Raw genomic sequence first — 27,711 nt, 5'->3', positions numbered from 1 at the left:
GGTTTTGAACTTGCATACCAAAGGATATTTTGAAGACATCTCTCCTTTATTTCAAGTAAAATGTTTGAATTTCTCTTTATCAATTTACTTATAATTCTTGATAGTATTTTTAGTTGTCTTTTTATCTATAGTGAAGAATCTCATCTAGTCTGTGCAGTTTTTTGTACTGTATGAGCATTCAGAAAGCGAAATGTGTGCTGTTCAAGTTAGCATCTGACTTAGGTGAATTATTCTATATCAATATAATTGCTATCTAATACCCGCTCATAGGACATCTAGAAACCACATCTTCTATCATCCATATACTTTACCAACACCAGGGCAAAATAATAATCCCAATCTTAAACTAACTGCATTTTTCCTGATGGTTAATACACATTGTGGAAATTAGGTTTTAGGAAGCCTGTTTGATTTAAAAAGAAAAAAAAATCAAAAAACAACAAAACAATAACACCCACACACAGATTACAATTGTTTTGCTAATCTGCAACATTGATATAAACAAGCTTTTTACCCCCCGGTATACCTTAGATCATGAATATTATCACAAAACAGGTTTATCAAAGCCTTTACAGGCTTTAAATAGCCTAGACAATTGGCTGCTTTCTAAGGATCCTCTTTAAAGTGTATTTCTGTGTCCTTTAAATGAAGTGCAAAGAACTAAGTTTCTGCACTGTAAAAATTCTGTATGGGACTGGTAATAGTCCTACATCAGTCTGCTTTAAGATAGTCCTGCGGGAACGATAAATTTATTTTTATTTGTAATGCACAATAATTAGGTACGTCTTTTGACTCTTGCCTTAGTCAATGGGAGCTGTATACCTCACTTCCCTAGACCGCGTCTCCCTCTTCCCTGTTTCCTCTGCAAATCTTTCCCAATCTCAATTAACAAAATCATTAGAAAATACATGTACAGCAACCAAATGCTTCACAAAGCTTTTGCTGTGTATGTGTATTTAGTTGAAAATGTGTATCTATATATGGATTATGGTATGGTAGGGAGCTTTAGAGCCAGGGAGGGGAGTAGAGGAGGTGTCAGCCTCCTTCCGCTCCTACATTGAGAGTCGGTGTACACTTGCTTTGTGTTGTCACCTGAAGGCACTCCTCTCTTCCACTGTTAAACACACCTTGCTAGCTAGGTTAGATGCTGAGGCTAGGTGCTGTGAATATTTAATTTTTTTTCCTTTCAAAGAATTAAAAAAACAAAACCCACACATATAAATGCATATCCTAATGTGAACCTAAGGCCTGATCTAATAAATACTGTTAGATGGAAGCACTACATAAGGTTATATTTAATTGGGTGGAAATTCAAGCATGTGCTTCAGTGCTTTCTAGAATGGGCTTTTCGAGCTTTTGGTTTAAAAGCTATGCCGGTTTCAGCTGTAAACATGACACTTGTTAGTAGTCTCCTTTTGGGAAGAGTGATAGTTTTTGTGCAGTCATATGCATGTGGGTTCATTGTATGCCAATGTTAGACTCAATTGTTTGGAAGATGTCTTTCCTTCCATCCCAAGGAGCCAAATTCCCCTTATTATTCTTAATTGCCCTTGTTAGCACATACTTTTAAAGGAAGCAAGGGTTTTCTGAAAAGCTACTGCAGTTAAAAAGAAGAAATTGGTAAAATACTGTTGTCCCCTTCTTCACTATTATAGTCATCAGGTGCCTGAATGCAGAAATGCCTCTGAGTGGCAGCACAGCATGCTTTGCACAGTTTGTGTTGAGTGCTATTCATCTTACTGCAGTCTTGAACACCCCATACGTGAGGAACTGCTTGTAGTATTTAATCAAAGGTACCCTTGTGTTTGTTTTTAATTCACCTTTTTGCTGTGCATCTGTAGAAGAAAACTGGTATGTCTTTCTTTTAGTTACCATTTACTCAAATGGCCCAGATAAAATAAGTGTTTCGCTGCTTTTCTTCAGGAGAGAGTTCCTCCAGTTGTGTGTTCTTTCTATTTTCGTCTACTGGACTCAGGAAATTTGGCAAGTATTTCCAGAGCTTAGGTCTGGGATTATACTCAGCACAGACACAATTTCATAACACGTCTTCTGTCCCAGAAGCATGATTGTCAGTATAGATTATGGTTTAAAGCTGCTAAGGTGTTTTGAGATTGAAATATAAAACATCCAACCATATACATCATAGATCTAACTGAACTTAGAGGCCACTTGTTTATTTAGCTTCCTATCTAGTCCGTATTTTCCTCTTGAGGGAACCATATTTTTTGCCTTGAAGTAACTTTTTAAAATAAACTTAGGCTTGCACCTGACAGTCCTGCTTTAGTCATACGTAGCTGTGAGCTGTTGCTTAAAGAAAGCCATGAGGGGGAAAAAAAAAATTCAAGGAAAACTTGCGATACCTGTTCTCATTCAACCCTTCGCTATGCAGGAGCAGCTCAGTACGAGATTAGAGAAATGCTGCTTGTAAGACTTACCTCCATTTGGTCAGTGTTTTGATGGAAGCCGTCATGCTACTCAGTTTGCTTGATGAATTTTTACTAAAGCTAATGAGGGAGTGGAAACAAAGGCCTTACAGCAACAGTTAACCATGTCTTCTAATAATTCTTACAGATTGTGCAATTATGTGATTATAAATGGATTTTTTAAATGCCAAAAAATGCCTTTTTTTAAGAGTTAAATGTTAGGTCTGAAGAGTGTTGGAAATACCTACTTTCAAAAATGAGCCTTCAGGCACTGTAATGAACTTGCTGTCAGTCTTCTGTGCAATATCTTTTTCCCTTCTGGGTGCTTTAAGAGTATACTGTATGTCTTCTTTTGATCAGTACGTTTTAAGAGTGTGTATATTGGCTAATGATGGATTTTTTTCTGTACAGCTTGGTGGAAGATGTTTTAAAATTTTGCACTTTTCTAGGATTTGCAAGTTTGTAACCTGACAATTTTTAATGTGCACACTTTTGTACATAATTAGCATTGTATATATTTAACATGAGACTGAAGCAAATAAAAGTAATTGAATGCATAACTTCTCCTTTTTATTATTAGCGCAAAAATGAAATTAATAGTGTGGGAGTACACTAAATGAACAATTCTTTCATTTAGCAGGTAAAGCTAGGCAGCAGGAACAGCTGATTCAGTGTTCAGTCTTAATTGTGTTAAAGTAACTTTTTTTTTTTTTGGTGGGGAAGGAATCAGAGTGGACACATGAATGTGCAGACCCTTTCAGACTAAGAATAGCTATGATTACTCAAGTATTGCAATAAAAATTGTCTTTTTGCTGGGAAGGAGAGATGTCTGAGACATGAATTAGGGTGGGGAAAAGAGCCCACTAATGCATATTTATCTTTATTTATAAAGATAAGGTTCTCCACCCACCCTGGGTCTAGAAGCATCTCTTTCCTTCCTCCTCATTGTCTTCCCATATAGCGACTTTTGCTGCAGAATATGCAAGGCTACAGATTCTGGAGATTACTGTCAATCAGGAGGAAACTGAAATCTGTTCCAGGCTCATGTTCAGTTGGTTTCTTACCCCTGTAAACAAGACAAACCATGCTGTGAGCTTTCACAGGAGCTAGGACTACTGTGCTTCCATCTGTTACTAGGGATAGAACAAGGCATCCTTATTCATAACAAGCAGAGCTCCCTTCCTTGCCTGCATCATGGGACATAGACATTACATTTCTTAGTAATGTTCGTATGACTAAAGACATGAGTTCCCTTGTTCTAGAGTTCAACACATTAGGACCAAACTGGCATTCCCCTGGCCTTCAGTAACAGAGCTGACTACTAGGGCGCTTTCTGTGAACGGTAACTATAGTTCGGAAACATAAGCATCACTGGGTGTAATGCCATAGAACTTACCCAGTAAGTTAGACATCCTTTAGAGTGCTGTCATACTGTCCGCTCCTTTGGAGCATAAAGCGATACTCATGTTTTCCCCAAAGAGAAATGGAAGCAAGGGATTAAGTAACTTCTGATGTGGGGGACAGGCAGCATGTGCCAGGAGTCTAACAGAAGTCTCTCTTCCTTTCTATCTGAAGGAGGTTATCCATTCAAATTCAAATGAAGCATTTACCTCAAAAACAGACGCGCTCCTGTCACTCCTTGCAAGGTAGCCTTGTCTCCTTCCACTAGCAGCATCGCACCTTCCCGCAAGCCCTAATGTAGGTGGAAACATTTAACAGTATTTTCAAGCTATCTGAAAGGCTAGAATGCTTGTCGCAATCAGGCCAGTCTTAGTGCAGCTCGCCATGACTACAAATTACTTTCTCGCTCACCTATTTCTAACAAAGACGCCAAGACAAAATTAGGTGAGTTACCTTGTTTTAGAAGCTGGTTTTCTTGTTTATTTTATTTTTCCCGTATTATAAAGAAGGAGAAACCATTAAGGAGAAAAGGAAAATGTGTTTTTTCCACAATTACTTCCACTACCACTACTCTTAGACCCAGTTTGGGCCAAGCAACAGCCAGCTGGGTTTGTTAGAGCACAAACTTTATACTCTGAGCTCAAGCACAGGGACAGGAAACCCAGAGGCCCCATTTCCTCAGACATACTGTAATTACGAACATACTACTAAATGAGCAAATTCAGAAACTTACAGAGATTAAAACAAAATGTAAAGTTAAGAATATCTGCAAAAAGATTAAGGGGAGGTATCTTACCATCTGCATGCACACCACCCCCAACATACAACGTATGACTGGTGGTCAGTAACTGGAAAGATCAGAGCTGCCCAAAATACAGTGTTAGGCAACAGGACTCCAAGCATCTAATAGGCAGAATGCATTTCATTTGTTCTAACCCATTTTCTGCAAGTGAGCAAAATCCAAGGTTGAAGCTCTTAGCAAGAATATAACTAGCCTTCCGTGCCACAGTTCTGTAAGTCTTGTCAGGCAGAGGAACCCACGCTGAAAGCTAGCAAGAATGCATTTAAAATGTTTACCATGCTACAGCCATGAGCTTCCTGACTGGGAACTGCTACTCACCAGAACTGGAGGGGTGTTTGGTTCTTCGTGATATTGACGAATTCTTTCCTCTCTTGTCTCCTGCAATAATGAGTGTAGATTTAGGTGCCCAGGTAGTAAGGTAGGACTTGGAGTTATCCAAGTAGCAGGACACTGAGCAATTTCATAATATTAAACAAAGCGGGCACTTCCCCGCAAGCAGAATGCTTTCATTAGACTAATGTATTGAAGGAAGTGGCAGGATTGACTTTAATAGATACCTATTCTACCCTTCATCACTAGCAGCAATTGCTGTAGGTTGATCAAACAGAACTCACAATCCCAACCCTGAAAAGCCTTAAAACTTATTTCCACTCAATTCATCCAGTTGTTTTTTTTTCTTTTTTTTTTTTTTTTTTAATGCCATCTCTATGTGCTCGCCCTCAGAACAAGAGCACTGAGGAAGGTGATGGAAGCAAATGCCTGAGATGCTACCCTCATGAAAGGGGGTAGTGAACCATGGATTTCCACTGATTAAATATATGCTTGTTTGTTTGTCCTCAAGTAGGTATTCTATGGAAGAATTTCCTTTCTCTGCCATGTTTCCTGAGGGTTTGCTGCTGAACTGAGCAACAGTAGTTAAAGAAATCAAACCAGAAGGATTTGTTGGTAAGGAAATACAGGAACACAGCAGGGACTTGGTACAGCACAGAGCTTCCAGCCTCCTCTTGGAGAAATAGCAAAAGTTATTTATAGGGAAAAGACTGCCTGCTTATCTAGTGACAAGCTGATTAAATGAATACCTACAACTTCATCTAAATTCTAGAAGCACACCCTGATCTTCCATCTCTTCAGTGTCCCCTAATTCTTAATACTTCCTCTAACCATGAAGAAATGTTGATTACAAGGAGGAAAGTATTTGGGCTGTTAAAAGATGCACCACGGAAACTCTTCCCTGAGGAATTAGCTCCTCCATACAGTGGAGATGTTAGTCTTTGTGCTTGATGGTTAAAGTGTTTTTCTTTCAGCTATACTAGTACGTGCTTGTGCAGTACTGGACATGACAGGGTGTGCTTTCTGCAGGGACACTAGTGCCTATGTATTTTCTTACACAAGTTTGCACGCAATCTCAAGATCTCCCTGTTCTGATGGATCCTTCGGACCTTTAGATATTTTAGCCTCTTAATGTATGTTTAAGTTAGGTCTTCTCAAGCAGCAGGCAAGGCAGACTATGGCAGGACTTTTCAGAAACACAATGCATTGCATTGCATCTTAACATTTCAAGTTTATCTTCCCTCCTGCCCCACCAATTCCATGCCAGGTACGAAGCAACAGTATTTCAGACATTGCACAGCTTCTGTTTGTGAAAAACACTTTGTTCCACCTCAGTAATACTGTTGCCAGCTCCTCTTCCCACTCAAAGAAAAGCTTTAGGAGGGAGTAAAATGTTACTGCCGCACTGGCATTTCCAACTGCTCTAGGGAGCAGCTGTTAGACATTCTATAGCTTTGTAAGGCCTTGCAAATGCACGCTATCATTACACCTCTGCACCCCAGTTACTGTGTTAGCTCTGGCATGCTTTACTTACGCCCATGTGAGTGCTTTTAACATCTGGGTCCAGGTAGTGGGGGTTAATATTAAAAGGAACTAAACCTAGGGCCTGCAGGGAAGGTGGATAAACAATTGGCATGTCATTGGTAGTATTGATGCTGACGGTAGCAACGTTAGTTCCTGCGCTGGATCCCATGTAAGGAATCCCATCCTGAAAGACAAAAGCAATGATCAGTATGCAGTATCACAACTAGGAACTGCATTTTGTAGCATCTTCTATCAATCTCAGACACTCGGCAATCAGATCAGACTTAGTCCTTCTAGCTCATCTCACTGCTAACTTTACAGGTGAAAAGCAGAAGAACAAGAATTCAGGTTTTGAGGTGGGCAATAGTTTGTATATGTCATGGTTGTCAGAGCACTAGCTGTTGAATGTCCTGTACTCACAACTCTGTGACCCCATCACAAGAGAGAACTGGTAAGGTTGTCAGTGCATATATTGGACTTCACTATTAAGAGAAGAGAGACTTCTCTACGTTGCAGTTACAGAAGATATCTGAACTAGCTTTTAACTAGCTTCTGAAGAGAGCAGACCATCTGAAGCCGAGTACAGTGTTGCCACAGCATCAGCTTACCAGTACCGTGACCAGCCAGTTCAGCTCTAGTTTAGGTATTACTGCTATGTACATAGTACTATATACTATGCTGTATATGGAAGTATTCCACACAATCATGCAAGTATATGGATAATGCTGAACAATTTGTAAAAATAAGCTATCTTGAGAGAACTAGTGCTAATATAACCAAATAGCTAGCTAGACTTCACTGGGACTCGAACATTTTCTGGCTTTTCTGCCCACAACAGGCACTGAATTTCTATATATTATGACAGCCTAGCTAACCTTTCTTCTTGGCAGCTGGCCTTCTCAAACATGCTGTGCTTGCATAAATCTGCCTGAAGTCGTTTGCAGTTCCACTTTGCTAGGGGAACACCTTGCTTCTGTTCTCCATGGATGGCGTATCTTTGCTGTGCCTTAGGAGATTCACCAGCCAGAACAGGGCTGCTGATCAGAAGGGCTCAGTGGCACTCGCAGCTCTCAGTTCCAGGTCAAGGAGGTACCCAAGGTAATTACATCATTTTCAGCATCAACAGGACATTGTCTAAAAGGCATGTATGGATCCAACTCTATTGTTGGTTTATTAGCAGACAGCCTGCAACTTGAACACATCTATAGCTATTAACGAGGTACGAAGTGGACATCTCAAGCTGAAAAACAGGGTTTATGGACATAGATTAAATCCTGCACTGCTCTTCATTGGTATTTTCAGTTGAGGGGCTTACTTCTAAGGTACTACACAGCATTGTACATCCCAAGGTCTTGCAGTCCCACATCTGGGAAACTGCCCTAGAAAGACAGATTGCTGACCTTAGTCTTTTCAGGCTTCAGTGACTAATGACAGCCTTATTTGGCCACAGATTTCAGTTCACCAGGTTGCATGAGATGGCTCAATATTTGAAGTATATTAAAAGAAAAGATGTAGAATCAACTTGGATTTGTCTGAACAAAAGCTTATGCGTGAGCTCCTGCCATTCTGACTTGGCCTGAGTCCTGTAGTTTTTACCTCAAGAACTCTTTTCCTGATCTCCTGTATCAGACAGTTGTCGTAGAGAGCTTTCAGGAGTCGGAATGTGTTCCCACCTCCTGCAGAAAGAGAGTCCAGGTTTTTTAACATGCTTTCACCACCAGTTTTAATTGAAGCCTTCACAAACTTGGCAGGCTCAATGATTTCTATGCTCTATTCAGGGTAGTATCCTGCTTTGAGCAGCAGAAAACCAGAAGCTCCAGAAGAAAGGTCATTGGGCCGGCCACAGGCTCATGCCCCGAGTGCTTCTTGTAACGCTGACTGTTTCACAGCAGACACTGTTCTAATACCCAGGAGCATGGTATTAGGACTATGCTCAGTTTGAGCACAGTAGTCCTGAATCTTCTTAGACTTGATATAGTGATGATACAGCTGTGATGATCATGTTTTTAACGCTGAAGTACTGTTCAAATTAATAATTTGAAACTTACTCGAGATGAAGTTCCATTAATAAATCTCTCCTACTTTCCTCCCCACCACTAAATTTAGGGTCTTACTGTTCCCAATTAAAGTACTGTTTTCTGTAGTTTCTAATAATTGCTAGGCCCAACTTTTTCATTGTTGTCTCTACAGTGCCAGCTCTGAGCAGGGCTAATCCAGTGCCCTATATAAACCCTCATCAGGGAGCACAAAGTAAAACTTACCGATAAATATTGCTTCAGATTTCCTTACAGCTTCCACTGGATCACAAGATTCATGAATGCTGTCCAGCCCATAACCTAAAATGAAAAAGTATTTACCTTTGCCACTTCAGTTTGGCGGAAGAACGTGGCATGTTCAATCCCTCCCTGCCCCCCTGGCCTCAAGCCAAATGTCTTGCCAGACAACCAGGGAAATTTCAGAGAACTCTACACCATAAAACAGAGTATACGTCCTACATTAGTGCAGGGCTTCTGCATCCAGCTGTACCAAAGGAAATATTTGCTTTATGGATATACGTGCTCGGTGTCTAAGAGTAGAGCATTTCACTCAGCAGGTGCAGGCTGAGGCACAAAGTCCTGCTGAGCATTACAAGCTAAGTAGAAAATAAGGAAAAAGCCATCAGTGTTCAGCTTGGCTGTGAGTCTGAGCAGTATGTGCCATCATTGGTCTAGCATTACTAGTGCAAATATCTGATTGGAGTATTTTTTTTGTAATGGTTAAAATGTCTGGCTTTGACAGATCTGCCTCGCCTGGGTTCACTGAGTACAGGAGGTGCCCGGAGAGCCAGAAGAACACGGACATTTGATAGCAGCAATCTTCCTGCAAGACAAGGAGCAAAGTGTGCTGCCCAGGGAAGTGAGTACTGATTATTACTAGAGCAACAGGTCCAAAGTTACCCTGAACAGTGATAGATATTAGGTTACTCTAGGCTGCTCTGGAAAGATCTTTGCTTGAAGCAAAGCTCAGTTGCTGTTCATCATGGAAATATCTGGCTGGTTGAAGTGCATTATAGTAACGGTCTTCACTTAACGCCAGTAGTTGCATGGCTTGAGCAGAGGTTTAAGATGTATGGGAAGAAATGTTCCCCCATGGGATTAAGGAGCATAAAAAGATGCCACTTAGTATTCAGGAACAAAAACTTCCTCCCTGAAGTGGTTAGAAGCGTTTGCAACAAGATTTCTTCCGGAGGCCTCTAAAGCACCTACTTCTAGGTAGAAGTTAGCAAACGGCTCCCTGCTGCTCTCACTCCCGTTGCTGACCGTAGCTTCCCAGCGCGCAGCAGAGCCAGCCAAACCCCTCTCCACCGCTGTCTGCAGCACTACCCCCTCGGACCCCCGCACAACAGACTTGCGGAGCTGCTGGCCCAGAGGCGCTCCCCGGCTCGTCCCCTCTGACAGCAGCGGCTGGCGAGTGCTGGCGAGTGCCGGCCCGGCGCGGCCGGCCCCCGCGGGCGGCTGCCCCGCGGCGGGGGCGGCGTGTCGGCGGCAGCTGCCCGAGGGGCTCGGCGCCCGGGGCGGGCCAGCCTTACCCAAGCTTTCAAACTTCTCCCTCGCGGTCCGGGCGTAGGCATCGCGGTCGTGCAGGGCGTAGGGAACGAACAGCACCCGCTTCACTTTCCTGGGAGAAGAGAGGGGAAGGAGCGCTTAGAGCGGCGGAGGCGGGGGACGGCCCGGGTCAGGCTCCCGCAGCCCCTGCGCGGCGCTTACTCCCCGAGGAAGCTCTTGATGTGCTGCTGGCAGTGGCCCAGGTACCCCCCTCCGTGCAGGGTGGAGTTGGAGACCAGCAGCAGGCGCCGCGGGCCCCCCATGCCGCCCCGGGCCGTGCCGCCGAGCGCTGCGCGGAGCCCGGCCCGCCCTGGCCCGGCCCGCCCCTTCCTGCCCCCCCGCCGGCGGCCCGCGGGGTGGGGCCGAGCCGCCGCCGCCGCTCCCGCCGCCCCGGCCCGGCCCGGCCATGCTGGACTTCGCCATCTTTGCCGTCACTTTCCTGCTCATCCTGGTGGGCGCCGTGCTCTACCTCTACCCGGTAATGCCGCCGCCGGCGGGGGGAGGGCGCACGGCACGGCCGGGCCCGGCACGGCCCCCGGTGCAGGCGGGCAGGGAGCGGGCGGCCGCGGGGCCGAGCCGCCACCGCGCCCCGGGCGGCCCCGGCCCCTTCCCACGTCCCCTGGGCTCGGGCGGGGCTTCGGGCCCGCCCTGGCCGTGCCCCACGCGGGCGCCCCGCGGCCCGGGTCCTGCCGGGGACGTGGCTGGCGGCTGCGGGAGCGCTTGCCGTGCAGGGCGTCCCTGGCCGGCCGGCCCTCCCTTTGGCACGCCTCATCTTTTGCATGCCCCGCTGAATCCCTCTGAGAGAGGCTTAATCTACTCACCTCGCCGTTTTGCACGTGTTGAGATTTCCAGGGCAAAACCTGGGTGTAAGATCCACCTTGCAAACCTGGCCCCTTAAACCTTTATGCAGGGATCTTTCATTTAACCAGATGAATAATCCTGTTTTAGCCAGTGGGACCGGGCACGCACTTACAGTTGACTGGCTTCATAAGCCTTAGCAGGTTTGAGGCCTGAAGATGTGGCTTATCCAGCTTTTGTTTAATGTTTGTAAGTAGTGCAGCAGTACTGATGTGGAAAATCCAGCTCTCCTGCCGGAAAGCTGTGGGGCTTGTATAAAATCTGAGTTCAAGGAGGTTGATGCATTTCCTTTTACTCTCTAGGCATCTAGGCAAGCGTCAGGTATCCCTGGGCTGGCTCCAACTGATGAAAAGTAAGTGCTTTCCATCCTCATATCAATCAAGTTCAGCCTTGCCAGTGGATGCTGTTCATGACCAAATATCTTCATTGTGTTCCTCAGGGATGGCAACCTGCCAGATATCATTGCCAGCAGCAGTTTGCATGAGTTCCTGGTGAACCTTCATGAGAAATATGGCCCGCTGGTCTCTTTCTGGTTTGGAAGGCGTCTTGTTGTCAGCCTTGGCTCAATTGATCTCCTAAAACAACATATTAACCCCAACCGGTTGTGTAAGTGCCCTTTGCCTTGTCTTTGAGTCCATTTGTTCCTTCTGGCCTTGCTGGGCATCTTATGTCAAAGGGAGCTGGGGTTTCATTCTAAACAGAAAGAAAATGAGACTTCATTTGCAGCTGATGTGGTGGTTCAGGTATGTCTTTGGTCCTGCTTATTGGATTTGAATATCAGTGACCAAGAGTTGCTGCTGTCCAATGACCATCAAGAAATTAGTATGCTTGTATCTTTTACCATCTACCTATAGGCAAATGTTTATGGAAAGCATCACGCTTGTTAGTTGCTTGAAACAGCAAGGCAAAGATCCTGTAGGAACTTGACATACATTTTAAAAGCAGCTTGAAATACAATTTAAGAGGGGGAAATTTGCTAAATTAAGTCTGAAAAGAACTGTGCTAGTTTGTGATAGCTTCCTGGTGTGGTTCAGTGTGGAGGTTTTTAAAGTATTATTTGAAGAAGTTTTTTAACTTTTGTTTTTCTTTGGCATGTAGAATTTTGTGCTGAAAACCTCTAGCGATCTTCCAGACTTGGAAGCGGTCAGTGGTGCCGGTAGCTGAATTGACCCTCTTAGTCCTGGGAGGATATTTTAATTTATGGTGTAAGTCTTCTAGGTGGATGTTTTGCTTCCTAAGGTGGTCACAGACAATAAGTTAACTCAGTTGATGCTTGGATTTAACCTCTTGTTTTTCCAGTTTTCATCTTAGAAGGTTGAATGAGGTGCTGGTTGCACACCTCTGACCTGATACTGTAGGCTGTCTTTAGGCACAGGCAGATACCTCAGTGTCACTTTATGCTGGGGTGGTGATGGGTAAGCTTCTTGTACAGTTGCATGACAGACTCAAAAAAATTGGTGATGATCTGGGAAAGGAGTGGGAGTAATGAAGATCAGCAAGACACAGTCGATAGCAATGGCACTCCAGAAGGTGGAAACCCACCCTGAAAGGTCTGAATGCACTCAAGTGTGTTTGGGGGAAATTGAGCAGACAGTCACTTTCTCAAAGCTCAGAGAAGTGGTGACAGGCCCCTCAGCAGGCAAGTTCTCAGAAATGTACTAAATTTGGGAGTAGCCAAATACTGGAGAAAAACAAATAGCGTGCCTGGACTTCAATGCAGGAAACATGACCCAGGTAGTTACAGACTAGTCTGGTGTCCTGCTGTGCCAAGGGCCAAACAATTTTTTAAGGGTGGCGATAAATAGGAAATGCACACCATACTTCTTTGATAATTAGACTTCTAGACAAGGAAAGTGATAGGAATGTGTTTCTGTCAGGGTTTCAGTTCAGCATTTGCTTGGACACTGCTTGGGTCATCACTGAAGCTGGAGATAATGGGATATGAGAGGTAAAAGAGGGAGCAAGGCTGGATTGTGTTGAGAAAGAGAAATGCTGGGCTGGGGAAGTGAAATACTCCCACTTACGTTAGCAGCCTGCCCGGGTGGCGTCACGTTGGGACCCCTTGTCAACACAGTGAGGGAAAGTGTTGGAGCAAGGAGATGGGTACCCCTGAGGGCTGGGGTAGCAGAAACAGAGAGAGGAGGAGCAAGAGCAGGCTCTATTAATTGCCTGCAGGATGACATGGCCATGGAAAAAAAGAAAAGGGTGCATTGAGTCATGTATTTTCTGTAGAGAGAGGAAAGCATCTAGGCTATTGCACAAGATGAACATGAGCCAGGCCTGGAATCCTGTGTACGGCTCTGACCTCTGTACTCAGGCATGATTTTGAATAAAGCAAGTGCAAAGAAAGGCTGCCAGTGCTTTCAGAGGAGTGGGGAGCCTGTCGTGCAGGAGGAGCCAGGGAAAGTGTGTTCAGCCCAGCAGAAGGAAGAGCTTATGAGGGGATCCTCGTAAAGGCAGCAGCAGCAGGCTTAAGAAGAAGGGTTCTCATGATCTGTACTGAACTCAGACCTGAAAATGCAGCGACGTTAGTTCTATCAGTGCTTTCCTTTTAGCACTGATGCTTGTCAGAACTGCTCAAACTTTATTAGAGGTGAGGAGTCTTACTGATTGTTTTTCCTGGAGCTTTGATGTATAGACAACACATAGTAGCTGAGTGGCTGTAGCAAAACAGTTCCTGTACCGTTTCCCGGTGAGTGGGAATAGGTGTTGTAGTAGCTCTCAGCCACCAACTGGCTCTGGGCAGCTTGCAGCTTTGTTGGAGACTTGGCCTTGCCTGGATCTCTTCTGTGCACACAGTGCTGTGGGGCAGGAGGCAGCCCACTGTGGCCTTGGTTATATCCAACTCCTGACTCTCCAGCCCCACCTGAAAACTCTTGCTATGTGACTCCTCCTCAGTCTGCTGGGGTACCTGAGACCAGAGCTGCTCTTCACAGGTGCCTGCTTGTTGGTTTCCAAGTTTGAGGTGTAGGGTTTGGCTCCAGGTAGCGTAGAAACGTTCCTCTTGTCTCATGTGTGTGTCACAGGTATGGCCAAACTTCTTGGAGAGATCAAAAGAGAGAGAGGAGTTGATAGTGGATCTCTCATGAGATCCTTGAAGTTGGACTAATTGCATTCATAGTTATTAACAGGTTCCCAATGCCAGGAGACTGTTTTTCCTCATGCTTAAAGCAGTGTTTGAAGTTGGTATGTTTTCATGGCCTCTTAAAGCTTGGTCAAGGTTAATTTGCAAGGAGAATTCAAAGGAAATAAAACTTCGCTGCTGGTACTGGTGATTCCCATGAGAGGCTCTGGGGAAGCAGTCCAATCCTGCAAAGGGTGTGGATGAGAAGAGGGTGGACTAGTTCAGGATTGCCAGGAGCAATGGGTTTAGAGACCCACTTGGAAAATTCCCATTAGTCAATGTTGCCTTTTGGGTTGGGACAATGCACCTGAAGCACATTGAATGCTGGAGATGGGGCCATGGGTCCTGGCCTGTTTGAGCAGGACCGCTTCATTGCTGTTCTGTGTGCATTGGTACTGTGCAGCTTCAGAGGTCCTTTCCATCTCTGATATTCAGTTCTACTTGGCATCTGTCTTGACTATCCAGAGTTAGATCTTTTCTCCGTATTTACTTACAATGGTGTCCAGGACAGCACTCTGAGGTTCTTGGGATGAGGGAGAAGATTTCCCTGTAAGTGGAAGGAACAGTTGAAGTTTTGATATGCTTCACTAAGAGGACTGAAAATGTAACCCGAGAGATGTTTTCAAGAGAAGGACAAAGGAAGAAGTCTGTGGAAGTTCTGGCAGGACAGAGCTCCATCTCCAAGGGGTGGTTTGTGCCTTGTGGAGTCACTAGTCTCCCATAGCTGTGGAGAAATAGCCATTTCCCAAATACAGTGAAGCAGGACCAGCCCTCAGCAAAGGGCAGCCTGGGCTCTGCAGTCCTGAGTTCACAACAGTGAATGTATCAGTGGCATGAGACTGCCAGTTTGCATTAGGGACAGGGGAGAAAAAAATGGAGCCTGTGGCTGATCCAGCAGTTTTCTTTTGTATGCACCAGGAGGGCTTTGCAGTTTCTGCAGGTGATGGTGCTAAGCATCCTCTGGCCTCTCCAAATGCCTCTGCTTGCCAGATTTGCTGTGTGGGCTTTACCACCAGCCATGTGTCTTTCTGGCTACCCCAGTACTGTGCCTGGCTCTGCCAGGGACAGTCAGCAGGGAATCGTGGCATGAATAGCAGCAGCTACTCCATGGCAAAGTACCTTGGAGGAGGAATTGTCAGCAGCAGCTAGAGCCACATAACAGCCTGCTCCACATGGAGAGCCGCAGGTACCATCTGCTGTGCCAAAAGACACATGCACATACTCCTTGTCATTCGAAGTGGGAAAGAGGGTGAGATGCAGAGCTTAAAAACATTGGAAGGGAAACGATGTGAGAGAAGAGCATTTAGGAAAGTTTACCATATTCATGCCTCTGGCCTCATTAGCTGCTTTTGTGTCATTAGGTAGTAAGTCCTCCGCAGGTGGGAATTGTCTATTCTTGTATGTTTGTCCAGTAGCATAATGAGGCCCTGATCTCTGCTGGGAATCCTAGATACATCCCCAGCTGGTAGAGTCATATGTGTCTAGCCCAGCCTTGATGTTTTCTGATGCCTCGGAGGTTTCACTCTCCATCTGGGAGAAATAACAGACTGTGATAAACAGTGAAAATATCCCTCTTGAAAACCCCCTGATTGCTGCTTCCAATTAGTTCCTTAAAGATTCTGCCAGTTCTGCAAGACCCACAGAAAAGTTTACAAAAAGGGAAAAGCATATGCTGTGCTTTATTGCACACTTTTGCATTGACACCTAATACACTTCAGCAAATTTATTAAGTAGAGGCCCCTGGTGGTGAAATTCAGAGTTAAAAATCTAACTGAAGTGAGTCACAGATATGGAAGATGGAGGATATGTGTTTTTGTCTAGTTTGTACACTGTTGCAAGCATCTGTGCAGAAGGAAGGTGGAAAGTAAGGTGATTAGAAGTAGAAAGCATTCTGTATCTTAGTGGGGTACTGTTTTCTGTAAGAGTTTCTCTGCTGGAGGCAGCCCTGACTGAGAGAGGTAGGTGTTAATTTGGGAAGAGCTCATCAGCAGGGAACTCGGTGCATGCAAGAGAAATAATGCAGGAGCACTAGGGTGTCAAATGAGGTTTGCTGGGGCTGTGAAGCAAGGTGAGGAGTGCAGAGAGCAATCTCTGTCTAAGTCTCTCATGCGAGCTGGTATGTCTTGGGTGCATAGCCATGGTCGGGGCAGGAGGGCACACCAGATGTCAAGGGGGACTGTGCTAGAGGGGCTGCAGATCAGGCTGGAGGAGAAGGGGAAGGAGCATGCCACGCTTACTGCTGTCACCAAGTCAGTGGCACAACCAGCTGGGAACTGGCAGGCTGGGAACAATCTTCCAAGGCGTTATTACTAGAGAGTCACTTGATAGAGCCAGCAGGCAGCCTCTGCAGGGGGAGCTGATCACAGGATGGTACCCTGCCATAGAGAAGAGACCTTACGAGGTCCCAGCCAACACTGAGCAAGAGAAGCTTGACACCCCAAAGAGACTGTTCCTGGGGGAAGGAGCCATGCCTTGCTCACTGCCCAGAAGTAGCAGCGCTCGATTAAAGAGATTGCTGTTTTCATCATCCCTGTGTGGTGTGACTGCCTGACTTTCAAATGGTGTTTCCTTTATTTGCTTTCAGTGGATCCCTTTGAGACAATGCTGAAGTCCCTCTTGAGGTATCAGTCCAGCCTGAATGGGGATACAGGAGAGAGCCACATGAGGAGGAAGCTGTATGAAAATGGTGTGACCAAGTCCTTGCAAAGTAACTTTGCTCTCATCCAGAAGGTGCGTAACTGCCTTTGTACAGCAGAGTAGCCCTGTGTGGCTCACAGGGGAAAGTTTAGTGAGAATGATCACTCAGATAAAGGAGCTACATTCAAATTAGTGCTGGAACTATAAGCATCTGAGACAGCAAACAGCCTCTGCCTGTTCAAGCACGGTGTGAATGTTTGGTTTCTCTTAGCTCCAGTGGGTTAGGGGGAAGGGCTGAGCTTGGTGCATTTTTATGCCAAGATACCAGATGCAGTTAAAGATACTGGAGCATCTGAATTCTAGATTTATTTCCCAGGACAGGAGGGAGGAGAAAGGAACCAACTATTGGGACCACAAACAGTTGAAGAACTGTTCTCTTGATTCAGTCTAGCAGCCAGAATATTATCTGTTTTCCCAGCTTGGAGCTACTAGTATTGAAGGTTTTAAGGTTTCTTTTGAGAGGAAGGGGAAGGAAGAGAGGAGGACAGGGCTGCCTTGTTGGGGGAAAACCTTGGGAAGAGGCAGAAGATTTGAGGCTAAAATGTTACTGTTCAAGTTAACAATGGAAATAAACCGTGGAAAGAGTGTAGCTTCATGCCATAGCCATGAAAGTGTGGTCTGCCTTAGGAACTGGGTGGGAATGTCTCCAGGGTATGTTTGGTAAATAGGCTGCTGATATTACTGCCAACTAATGGTTCCTTCCCTCTCAAGCTGTCAGAAGAGTTGCTAGCCAAATGGCTCTCCCTCCCTGAGGCACAACACGTGCCACTCTGCCAGCACATGCTGGGCTTTGCCATGAAGTCTGTCACGCAGACAGCTATGGGCAGCAGCTTTGAAGATGACCGGGAAGTCATCCGATTCCGCAGGCACCATGATGCAGTAAGTGTCACAAAGAGCCAGGAAATCACCTATTATATCTTTCCACACCAAGAGCACACAGCTTGTGTCTGTGTACAGTTTAGTACAAGCTACTGCTGAGACTTTAACATTAAGCTAACATTAAGCTTAAGAGCTTGAGGGCTCTGTCTCAATTGTCCCACGCTGAAACTATCAGAAAGATCCAACTGCTGATCCTGTTGTCATTAGTCTAAGGTGTTTCTAAAGGATCTGTGGGGATCGGGAACTCAGATCCAATGGCAGTGGAGAGGTTTTTGGTACCTAAGTCAGTTAAATTCTACTAGGAATGCCAGTGGAACTTCTCCTTTTCAAAGATCTTCTGAAGGCTCTGTCACATTGTGGAGAAAGGAAAATCTGAGGAGGTCCCAAGCTGTGTCCACACATGAGGACGTTAGATCTGCTGGTGATAGGGTGGGAAAGAAACAGTTCCATCTCCCATTCAAGATTCCCATGTCTTTTCCCCTACAGTTGTAATTATAGTTGTTTCACTTCAACTCAATTTCAGCTATCATAGATATAATATCTGGAATGGGACATGGTGTCCTAAAGAGGAGACCAGTTCCATATTCACAGGAAGTCTTGATTTTATTTGGTGTTTTTATTTTCCTGAACAGGGAAGAATAGAAGAGTCCCGGCAGTCTCAGCCTGTGGTGAGTGATGATGCTCTTCTCTCTGTCGTTCTTTCAGATCTGGTCGGAGATTGGGAAAGGTTTCTTGGATGGGTCCCTTGACAAAAACATGACTAGGAAGAAGCTCTACGAAGACGGTAGGTTCCTCCTAAAATCACAGTCTTCCTCCCGCTCTGATTAATACTTGGAGTTAGCTAGTGTATGGAAGCACTTAATTTTTCCAGCTGTCTTGGCTTTTCTGCAGAGTTAATCATCGTTCCATAAGCTACCAGATGTGTCCTCCTTACTCTTGCATAAGATCATTGTTTTGGAGTTGAGTGACAAGCCTGCTATTGTGCAAGAAGTTTGTAGGACTAGAACTCTAGTTTCAGGTCTAGTTCTAGGGTCTGTCCAGTGTGGAGGCTGATAGAAGATCCTGGGAAGTATCTTGTGCTTGCTCCCTTCCTGTTCTGTTCCCCAGTGTCCACTTTTGACCTCTCTTGGAGGCAGACAACTGTGCTAGGTGGAGACAGATGGAGCCACTTGGTTTGGCTTGTATGGTCATTCTTATGAGCACCATTTGGTGAATGTGCTGCCAGACAGTCACTCACAGGCTAGAAGACACAAGTACAGAGGTGCTGCTTTGATGGATACCTTCCATGTGATAGCCTCTGATGTGCTATTATAAGGCAACATTTTCAGGTCTGTTATGGCAGTGCTTTTATTTCTCATATATTTCACAGTAAGTTACTTTATTTTTCAGTTGTCCTGTCTTTTTTGTTGTTAGTAGTTAAAGCCTTTCGCTATTGATTGATAAGATGTTAAACAAAAGTAGCTTGCATCTAAAACTTAAGGATTTGCTTGTAAATCCTCCAAACCCAGTGTTTCCTTCTTTGTGTTGGCGGTTCTGTGGGTTTCAGAACCTGAGGACAACTGCTGCCCCATTAAAATGGGCTTGTCCCCTGGGCACTTGTTCAGGACTGTTCCTGAGTTGTAGTAGGGTGATGCATTAGGACACAATTTCACAAACTCCAGAGAGTGAGGCTTGGTGTTTAAGTGTTGCTGGCCTTCCTATGCGGAGAGGAGGGAGGAAGGGTAGTTCTAAGATGAAGGGGCTGAACTGGGCCTTGGTAAACCGAGTTTCAGATCCAACTGCTGCTCCGTGTTTCCTGGATAGTCTTGAGTAGGCCATTTAAATCAGACAGCCAATGGCATCTAGGTCCCTAACTCCCCCCGGTTCCCACAACAGCCACCAGGCACCCAGATATCTTCAGATGTGTGGACAATTTGTGCCAAAATCCTCCCACGTTTTCCCCACCTTCTTCTCTGTTTGTGCAGACTCTTTAGCACAGAGCCATCCTCTTGCACCATGCTTGTAGAACCCCTAGCAAAAGGGAGACCATCAGTGGCTGGAGGTGCTGTAACACTTTAGTAATTATAACTCTACAGGCCATGAAGCTAACGTTATCTGGCTCAAACGTTTTTTATGGGGGCTGATTAAACACGTTCTCTGATGGTTCAACACTAACTGTTATTTGACTTCCCCTTACGTGATTTCAGCTCACAGAGTACATGTCTCAGTTACACCTGTAAGGGTGGCTTTTTATAGGCAACCCGTCTTATTTGGTTCCTACATTTTCAACTAAATTGGAGATACCGCCTTCCAAATTGACAGTAACATGTAACAGAGGCTGCTTCTGTAAGTGAGCCCAGCAGGGACAGCTGGTCTGAAAATCTGCTTGGAGGAGATGGATTTGCTTCTCTGCAGCACTCAGGATGACCAGGTTTTAAAATAAACATTTATTTTTCCTTCCAAAGCTCTGATGGAGATGGAATCAACCTTAAGGAAAGTTACAAAGGAGCGCCGAGGCAAATCATTCAACAGGCATGTCTTTATAGACACCTTGCTGCAGGGGAACCTGAGTGACCAGCAGGTCTGTGCAGCTGTTTTGTCATTGTACAGTAATGGACTTTTGCTATTACAAGCTCATTACACTGTAGCCTTTGATTAATTTAAGTTTTTGCATCTTAGGTCAGATTCCTTACTAAAGCAGGGTTTCTCCATTCCTACAATGTTTAATTGCATTAGACTTTGGTAGCTTTCCTTGCCACTGCTTTGTTGCTATTTTTATAAACCTGAAGTATGCTAGTATTAAGCACGTCTCACGTGCCATTCCAGTGGAAGTTCTGTAGAGTTCAGTCTGTGTCTTCTAGATGTATTGCCTGCTCTCTGCACTAAAGGGATTTCATGCACTTGAATGGAGAATGTGCACTTCTTATCTTTACAGTCTTATGAACTTCATTCTCTGAAGTAGATTTTATTTCCTAGATTCTGGAAGATACAATGATTTTCTCCTTGGCAGGATGCATAATCACTGCTAACTGTAAGTACAGATTGTAGGTGACTTTCCATCCTTACACTCAGCTGTCTAAAACTGTGTGTGATGACATGAGACTTATTCTAGGCTAATAAAAAATTATATTCATCATTCTATTTCTCCTGAGCTACAGATGCATAAAGAAGCTAATTTTACAGCAGACTCTCGACACAGCCTCACAGCTAGTGAGTTGAAACTAAGCTGTGTTTGACAATCTTCCCAGTCTTTTGGTGAACCTTAGAATTTCTTCCCATTGCTTTTCACTTGCACTCTAACCCCAGCCAACTGATGCTAAATTTGATGAAAAAGCACCAAAAGATGTAAGCCACAAAGATCATGTTGTAAAATAGGTTCTAGCATGTGGGAAGAAAATTAGAGCAGAGTGCTGGAATCTCACTGGCTGCTTTGAATTTCTGGAGGATAGGTGTGTTCCATGTATGGAAGACTTTCAAAGGAGCTACTTTGGGATTGGTGCAAAACTTATGGAAAAAAACCCCAAACAAACAAAACAAAAACCAACAAATAAAAATACATACTGGAACTGTGTAAAATCTCTTATGATAGGGGGATGATTATCAGGCCCTGTGTCTCAGCCAGTGGGGCCAGGACTCCAGAGAAAACCTCCCAGGTGCAGCTGGGTGTTAAAGAACATGGAAAGTAAATTTGGCAACTATGATAATACTCTCCCCAGAGAATATCCTCTCCAAGTACTGAGGAAGACTGTAATTTTAAGGGGCTTGACTCCTCAGGGATTCCAGATAGTTCTCATGAATAGACAATTTGGAGTGGTAGAAACATTTCCTTGTAGCTTTAGGGAAACTGCATCCTACACACTTATTTCTTACACAAGGTTTCTTTTTCACTCTGCTATTGAAGATATCTCTTGAGTACCTCACAAAATAGATGTAGGGGAGACAAGTGCTGGCCATCCTGCTGCAGAGAGCTATACTGCTCTCTTCGCTCCCTGTCAGGAGCCCCAGACATTGGCTGTCTGGAACACTCACCTGAGATGTGCTGGGGAAGCCCCCTAAATAAGGGAATTTTCTGATGCTTTGGACAAACCAGCCTTTCATTTGCATGGTTGGTCTAATAACCCTGGTTCCCCAGGGTTTGCTGGGCTGTGTGATCCCTTCCCCAGAGCTGTGAGGCTGAATGGCTTAGCCTCCTGCACAGCTCCCTAAGCTCCTCATAGCATTGGAAAGAGAATTTTAGCTTGCAGGGCATGTTGTTACATAGGAGTTCAGCCTTTACTCCTGCCACTGAATACAGAATCAGTACAGCCTGCTGTGAACAGAGGTCACCCTTTTCTGGGTCAAAAAGTAATGTTGCAAGTACAGGAAGTAAGAAAACTGAATGCAGTTTGTAAAGGATTGAATTTTCTTGGTCCATTCTTGTCTTGATTTCTTCCCCAGTGTGTACCTGGGTAGTCTACTTCCTGACAACCTCAGAAGATGTTCAGCAGAACCTCTACAAGGAGATGGACCGCGTTCTGGGGAAGGGACCAATTACACATGAGAAAATTGAGCAGCTCAGGTGGGTCCCATGGAAGGAACTGCAGAGGAAGGTTATCTCATGTGGTGGCGACAGGGATTTCATGTGCTGGAGGCTGATGCCCAGCCTATACTGGGTCAGGAGAAGGCATCCAAAAGCTACTCCCTTCTTTTTTCTGGAAGTGATCAAACCACAGGATGACTTGCACCACAGAGAGAATCTGCTGTAGGGTTCCAGACATGGGGACCAAGCTGCTGTCTTCATGTTGTCTATAGGAAACCCTTTAGGTTCGTCAGCAGAGGAGAGCACAGAATCAGTGCCCTGGCTGCCAGGCCAAATTTGTTTGCTTACTGTCTTGTTTGGTTTCTGTCCTAGTTTTCCAAAAGTAGAGGTAATCAGTGATTTTCATGGTTGGATGAATGTTAGACATATTTAGAGAGAAAGCATGGAATAATCTTTTCAAAGGGCCACAGAAGTAGGATGATGACTGGTCAACAGCGTGCCTTTATTTTTCATGCATCTGGGTGTATTTTGTATTTGGACTGGTGTTAGAGGTTCAGTAAGGGAGTAGTGAGTATGTGGGTTTCTTGCTGCTTCTTGTATAGGTGAGAGGTCCAGGAAAAGGGCTGGTGTGTTTATGCTTTTTAGCAGAGTTAGTTTGGTTTAAAATCTGAAAAAAGTGTGGTGAGGAGAGATTTCGATAACCTTCCCTAAAAGCTGATAATGAGATTTCATGCTTCTTGCAAAGATGCTGAAACTCCTTGCCAGAAAAAGAAGTGCCTCAGTGTGGCTTGAGACGGCTCCGGGAGCAGAGTGTGACCCTAAATGCAGGAGGTGACTCAGCTCTCCTTGCTGCCACAAGGAGGTGGACAAGCTTCTCTCTGGGAGGGTTAAACTAACCAAGTCTTACTGGTTGCAGATACTGTCGGCAAGTCCTGTGTGAGACAGTGCGAACAGCAAAGCTTACTCCCATTGCTGCACAGCTGCAGGAGCTGGAGGGCAGAGTTGACCAACATACTATCCCCAAAGAGGTAGGGCAGTACTGGGAGCACCAGCCCACTCTCCTTTCCTGGAGGGGAATTTGCTGTTTCCTCTTCTTCCCGCGGAGGGGTGAGGCAGGAAGACCATTTCTTCTGACACTGTTGAACCTGAGCAGCTGCGCTGTCCTCTGAAAGTACAATTTAGCTCAAAGTTTGCCCTGCCGTTCCTCTGTGGGAGAGGCTCTGGGAATTCGTGTTCTCTTGCTGAGCAGATTTGCTTCCGGTTCTGGGTCCACCAGGGATGAATCATTTTTAAAGGGGCTTATGGGCTCAGTTCTGCATAAAAAAGCATGATTTCAGGCCTGATCATATCACCCATATTTCCCACACAAAATAGTACCTTCCATTGCAGAGAATAGAGTAGTCCATGCATACATGCCAGCAAGAGTAGAGGAACGGGATCAGACCCTCTCTAACCACCAACGGTTGCAGCATGGGCCTTAGAAGTTAAAATCCTAACATCTGGGCATGGATTATGGAAATCTGTAGATGAATATATAATATTATCTTTTTAATCCACCTAATAAATACGAGTAGTCTACAGAATAATCATCATCCAGCAGGACTGTCCAGAGGTGTCTTTAATTGTGCATTTCTTTCTGCTCTGACATACATCTCTTAATTTTCTTTGCAGACACTTGTGCTTTATGCGCTTGGTGTGATGCTGCAGGATAGTTCGTCATGGCCATCATCATACAAGTATGTAGAATCAAGACTTTTATTGCAACTAACTCCTTTCCTTTTTTTAGTTAATATCCTTTAGATCTTACAGCATAGCCTGTTTGGCTGCAGGGCGTGCCTTAAGCAGATTTTGGAGATGAAAGGGAGTCTGTAAGAAAATCAATTTATGAAGGTCTTGGTTTGTTTGTCTCCATGGGTGGGATTTTGGGGCAATTCAAATCATGATCCTCCCATGCTCCAGTCTGCATGTGTATATGTGTTTAATAATTTTTTTTTTTGCGCGCACACACACACACGCACATACATACACACAGCTTCCCTGGCAAATGCTGGTAAATTCTTTTTAAGGTTTTCTGTGAGAGAGAAACAGGGATTTGAATGGCTTTTGGGATCACTGCTTGTCATCATGAAACAATGATGCAAGGGAGGAAATGTCAGTCTAAAGTTTTGTTTTTTCAGGGGGAAGGACAATGCTACCTCATTACTTCTATCTGTGAAAACAAAATTGGATCCAGGCCAGTATTTTGGAGGTTAGAGAAAAAAATTGCTGTAGCTTCCTGTGGCCTCCAGGTGGCAAATATTAACACGTATCTGACTTACTTCACTTGGGCTGGGAAAAAAATGTAGGTCAGCTATTCTAGACAGAGAGAACCGACAGCTGAGATTTAGGAGAAAAGAACAGAGCCTTTAGAACAGCGCTTGTCCTCTCCTGCAAGTGTAGTTCTTACAAAAGGTTCAGGCATTGATGCACCGACCTACAAGCATCTTGGCAGGGGCTGCCCGCTAGGATAGGACACGCACTGTGTTTAGGAAGGGTTTGCTGAGGCCTCGTGGGAGGGACAGTGAGGACTCCTATGAACACTGTGTTTATTCCAAGGAGAAGGAGGTTGATGTTGAGGTTTAGTCTGAGGTAGATGTGTATTTCTCTGATGGAGATAGATCAGCTGTTTGTGATCCTTTCACCTACCTACTGTACAAAAACACTGTGCGTGGCTATAAACGCTGTACCCTCCCTATTTTTTTTTGCTAGGCAGCTGCATTTTCTTTCCTATTATAACATCTGCAATTTGCCTCTTCAGGGGGAATGTAAGTTTGATGCTGCTTTTGCTGAGGGTCAGCACCCACGTGCCTTTTCACCTTGGTAGAAGCAGAGCTTGGATGTTTAGGCAGGGAGCCAAAGGCTTGAAGTATCAGCAGAAATATTTAGCAGAAAGTGAAAGAGAACTGCCTTCCATCCATCAAAATTCCTGTTTGTTTGTTTTTTTATTTTTAAATTGAATGATATTTTATTAGTTTCCCTGTGGTTAGTTGATTATGGGAATCTTGTTTTAACTCATGCCAGCCCTGGATAATAGGGCTCACAGCCTCCACCATCCTAATGCTGGAAACCACTTTTCTCACTTGAATGAGTCACCAGCTTCCCTCCCCCAGCAGATACACATACATATACACACACCAGCTGCTTGAAGAGAAGGGTGAGGGGCAAGGAGAAAAGGGAAATATTTTTGGAAGTGAGAGAGGAAGGGACACGAGGAGAGAGAGAGAGGGAGATAAATCAGATTGTGTGTACCCTGGAGGGGAATAGAGGGCAGGTAGCAGCATCAGCTCAGCTGTGTACTCAAGCTAAATACCCACTGCTGAGAGGTCATGCATATTAGTTCCAGCCCCGTGTCACACTAACTCAGTTTATCAGCATTTTGACCAAGCTGGGACACAGCTGACCAGCTGGGGACATAGATGGAGTGGATGCACAATTGCCTTCTTATATCTGTGTGGAATTACCCAGCATGATTTAGAGAGAGCAAATTAGTGAGATTCTGTATTTTGTTGCCAGTTTCTCACCTGTGTGTGTGTGCACGTGTGTCCGGGGAAAGGATCACGTGCCTGCACAGAAAGCCTCAGCGTATTTTGTCTTTGGTAGGTTTGACCCAGAGAGATTCAGTGAGGAATCGGCCATGAAAAACCTCTCTTTGTTGGGTTTTTCAGGAAGCCAGGAGTGCCCGGAGTTGAGGTGAGCATAGGGAAGGAGGTCTTTGTGTGTCTCTGTGGCAGACAGGAGAGAAGGTGCTTTCAGCCTCTTCCTGATACTGCTGAGACAATCTGTCCAAGCTGGCAGTTGTCCTTTGGCAGATTTACATCATAGCAAGGTTTTTATTCTTTTTTCCTGCCTCTTCCCTCAGGTTTGCCTATATGGTGGCTACAGTTCTGCTGAGCGTCCTGGTAAGGAAACTGTATCTCCACCCAGTGAAAGGACAAGTCATGGAGACCAAATATGAGCTGGTAACCTCACCAAAGGAGGAAGCCTGGATAACGGTGTCTAAGAGAAGCTAAGAGCAAGCAAAACAAGGGGCTAAAAGTGCCAGCAGTGGAGTTCTGAGCAAGGGTCTTAGGGGAAATCATGCTGGCGCCGCATTGACTCAGCCAAGGAATTTTACATCCAGATTTTGTTACCTTCCACATTCTTAACCACATACCTCTCTTGGGTACTTTTTCTAACTCAACTAGTAGTCATATTAAAGTAGATTTAATCTGTATGCCTTTTTTACATTTGCTTTTGGATCTCTGGCCAAACCATTGTAAAGGAAGCAACAAAACCTTGCAGTGGTGTATGTATGAACTGTTGGGTGCCAGCTAGTAAAAGACCAGACCTCTGGTTAATCCAGCCCCTTTCCAACAGCAGCCAGAGCTGATAAGACTGCCTCTCTTATCCAGTGGAATGCTTCTTCATGGATCCTAGCTAGATAAGACCTTGGAGGCACAAGGACAAAGCCTTTCTCTCTATATAGGTATTTTTATTCAAAGTGTCTTTCCTTCCCTTGAGCTGTAGCTATAACTGTCAAGAAGAGCAGATATATCTTGTGAGAAGTATGTGTGAGTGTGTGTGAGAGAGAGAGAAAGAGAGAAATAAAAGTGGGGCGGGAATTGCGCCACAGGATCTCTTGCTGTGTAATCTTGCCATGCTGTGGGGTTGCAAGAGAAGGGATGACTGAGAAATGCTAGTAAACCAAGAGGAATAAAATTGGTTTGGCCCCTGAGAAAACAGAAGCATCAGTAATAATATAATGAAATGAAATAAAACCAGAGAACAAAGCCCTGAGAAAGGGATTCTGTATCCTGACAGGTCTGAGGGCAGTGTCTAATCTAATCAGCATCAGAAACTGACAGATGCTTGCAATTTGTTCAGCACTGGGTCAGCATGAGACTGGTCATGCAGATACTGGAAAGGGAGAGTGCTGATTTTATAGGGCTCTGGATTAATGTTGTACTTAATAACTTAAAAGCCTTTCAAAGAATCCTTTTCCTCCTCCAAAACAGGTGCCAGCCAAAGCACCATCACATGCCACGTGTTCACATGCTTTTCCATGCTTCTTTCTTTCTCTTTTGGCCATCACAGGCCAGCTCCTGAAAGATTTTTCAGAGCCCCACTGAATGGCTTGCAAGGCAGGAACCTCTTACCCATCGTCTCATTGGAGTAATTGCCATCTGACTTCCTTTTCAGGTTGTGTTTCTCCCTTACCCCCCTGCCTCCCTTACATAGGATGACCCTTTACCTGATCTTTATGAGTCTTTTCCCCCTAAACCTGACTTCTCTGTTCCTAGCACCCTTCCCACCCAAAAGCTGTGTGGTGGTAGGTGAGGTGTTGCTCAGGCTGCAGCTGCCCGAGCTGCTTTTGTACACAGCTACTGATGCACCACAGAGCAGGCCAGGAGTGTGGCTCCCGTTAGAGCTACTTTCTACCGCCTCTGGAGACAGGGCACACTTTACGTAGGGGCACATACCTGGTAGCTGCAATTCCCATTTCTACAGACGTTCCTTTCATTGGCACCTTCCAGGTCAGGAAATGTGCTGCTCTTATAAAAATGTTTTGGCTC

General features: G+C 44.9%; 2 protein-coding genes across 5 annotated transcripts; one reads left to right on the top strand and one right to left on the bottom strand.

Annotated features, from left to right (window-relative positions):
* Positions 1-27: 27 nt before the first annotated feature.
* Positions 28-10,350, bottom strand: LOC309591087 (alpha-aspartyl dipeptidase-like). Its single transcript, XM_082312876.1, has 8 exons — positions 10,227-10,350; positions 10,049-10,137; positions 8,742-8,816; positions 8,077-8,156; positions 6,491-6,664; positions 4,945-5,004; positions 4,034-4,116; positions 28-3,489 (listed from the first exon to the last, which is right to left on the bottom strand). The coding sequence occupies exons 1-8, from the start codon at positions 10,325-10,327 to the stop codon at positions 3,411-3,413; spliced, it is 741 nt and encodes a 246-aa protein (XP_082169002.1). The 5' UTR covers positions 10,328-10,350; the 3' UTR covers positions 28-3,410.
* Positions 9,293-26,918, top strand: CYP20A1 (cytochrome P450 family 20 subfamily A member 1). Of its 4 annotated transcripts, none has more exons than XM_082312875.1 (13): positions 9,293-9,375; positions 11,225-11,274; positions 11,362-11,528; positions 16,631-16,776; positions 17,455-17,622; positions 18,328-18,406; positions 20,067-20,182; positions 20,578-20,632; positions 22,039-22,159; positions 23,037-23,148; positions 23,792-23,856; positions 25,760-25,849; positions 26,019-26,918. In XM_082312875.1, exons 4-13 carry the CDS (start codon positions 16,648-16,650, stop codon positions 26,167-26,169), a joined length of 1,086 nt encoding a protein of 361 aa, XP_082169001.1. In that variant the 5' UTR covers positions 9,293-9,375; positions 11,225-11,274; positions 11,362-11,528; positions 16,631-16,647; the 3' UTR covers positions 26,170-26,918. The 4 variants fall into 4 exon arrangements, with proteins under 4 accessions (XP_082169001.1, XP_082168998.1, XP_082169000.1 ...); XM_082312872.1 differs by lacking the exon at positions 9,293-9,375 and adding an exon at positions 10,437-10,542; XM_082312874.1 differs by lacking the exons at positions 9,293-9,375; positions 17,455-17,622 and adding an exon at positions 10,437-10,542.
* Positions 26,919-27,711: the final 793 nt, after the last annotated feature.

This window comes from Platalea leucorodia (assembly GCF_965183815.1).
Source record: "Platalea leucorodia genome assembly, chromosome: 5".
Classification (NCBI taxonomy): Eukaryota; Metazoa; Chordata; class Aves; order Pelecaniformes; family Threskiornithidae; genus Platalea; species Platalea leucorodia.
Note: the sequence above shows the minus strand (reverse complement) of the source record. Positions and strands in the feature narration are given on the sequence as shown.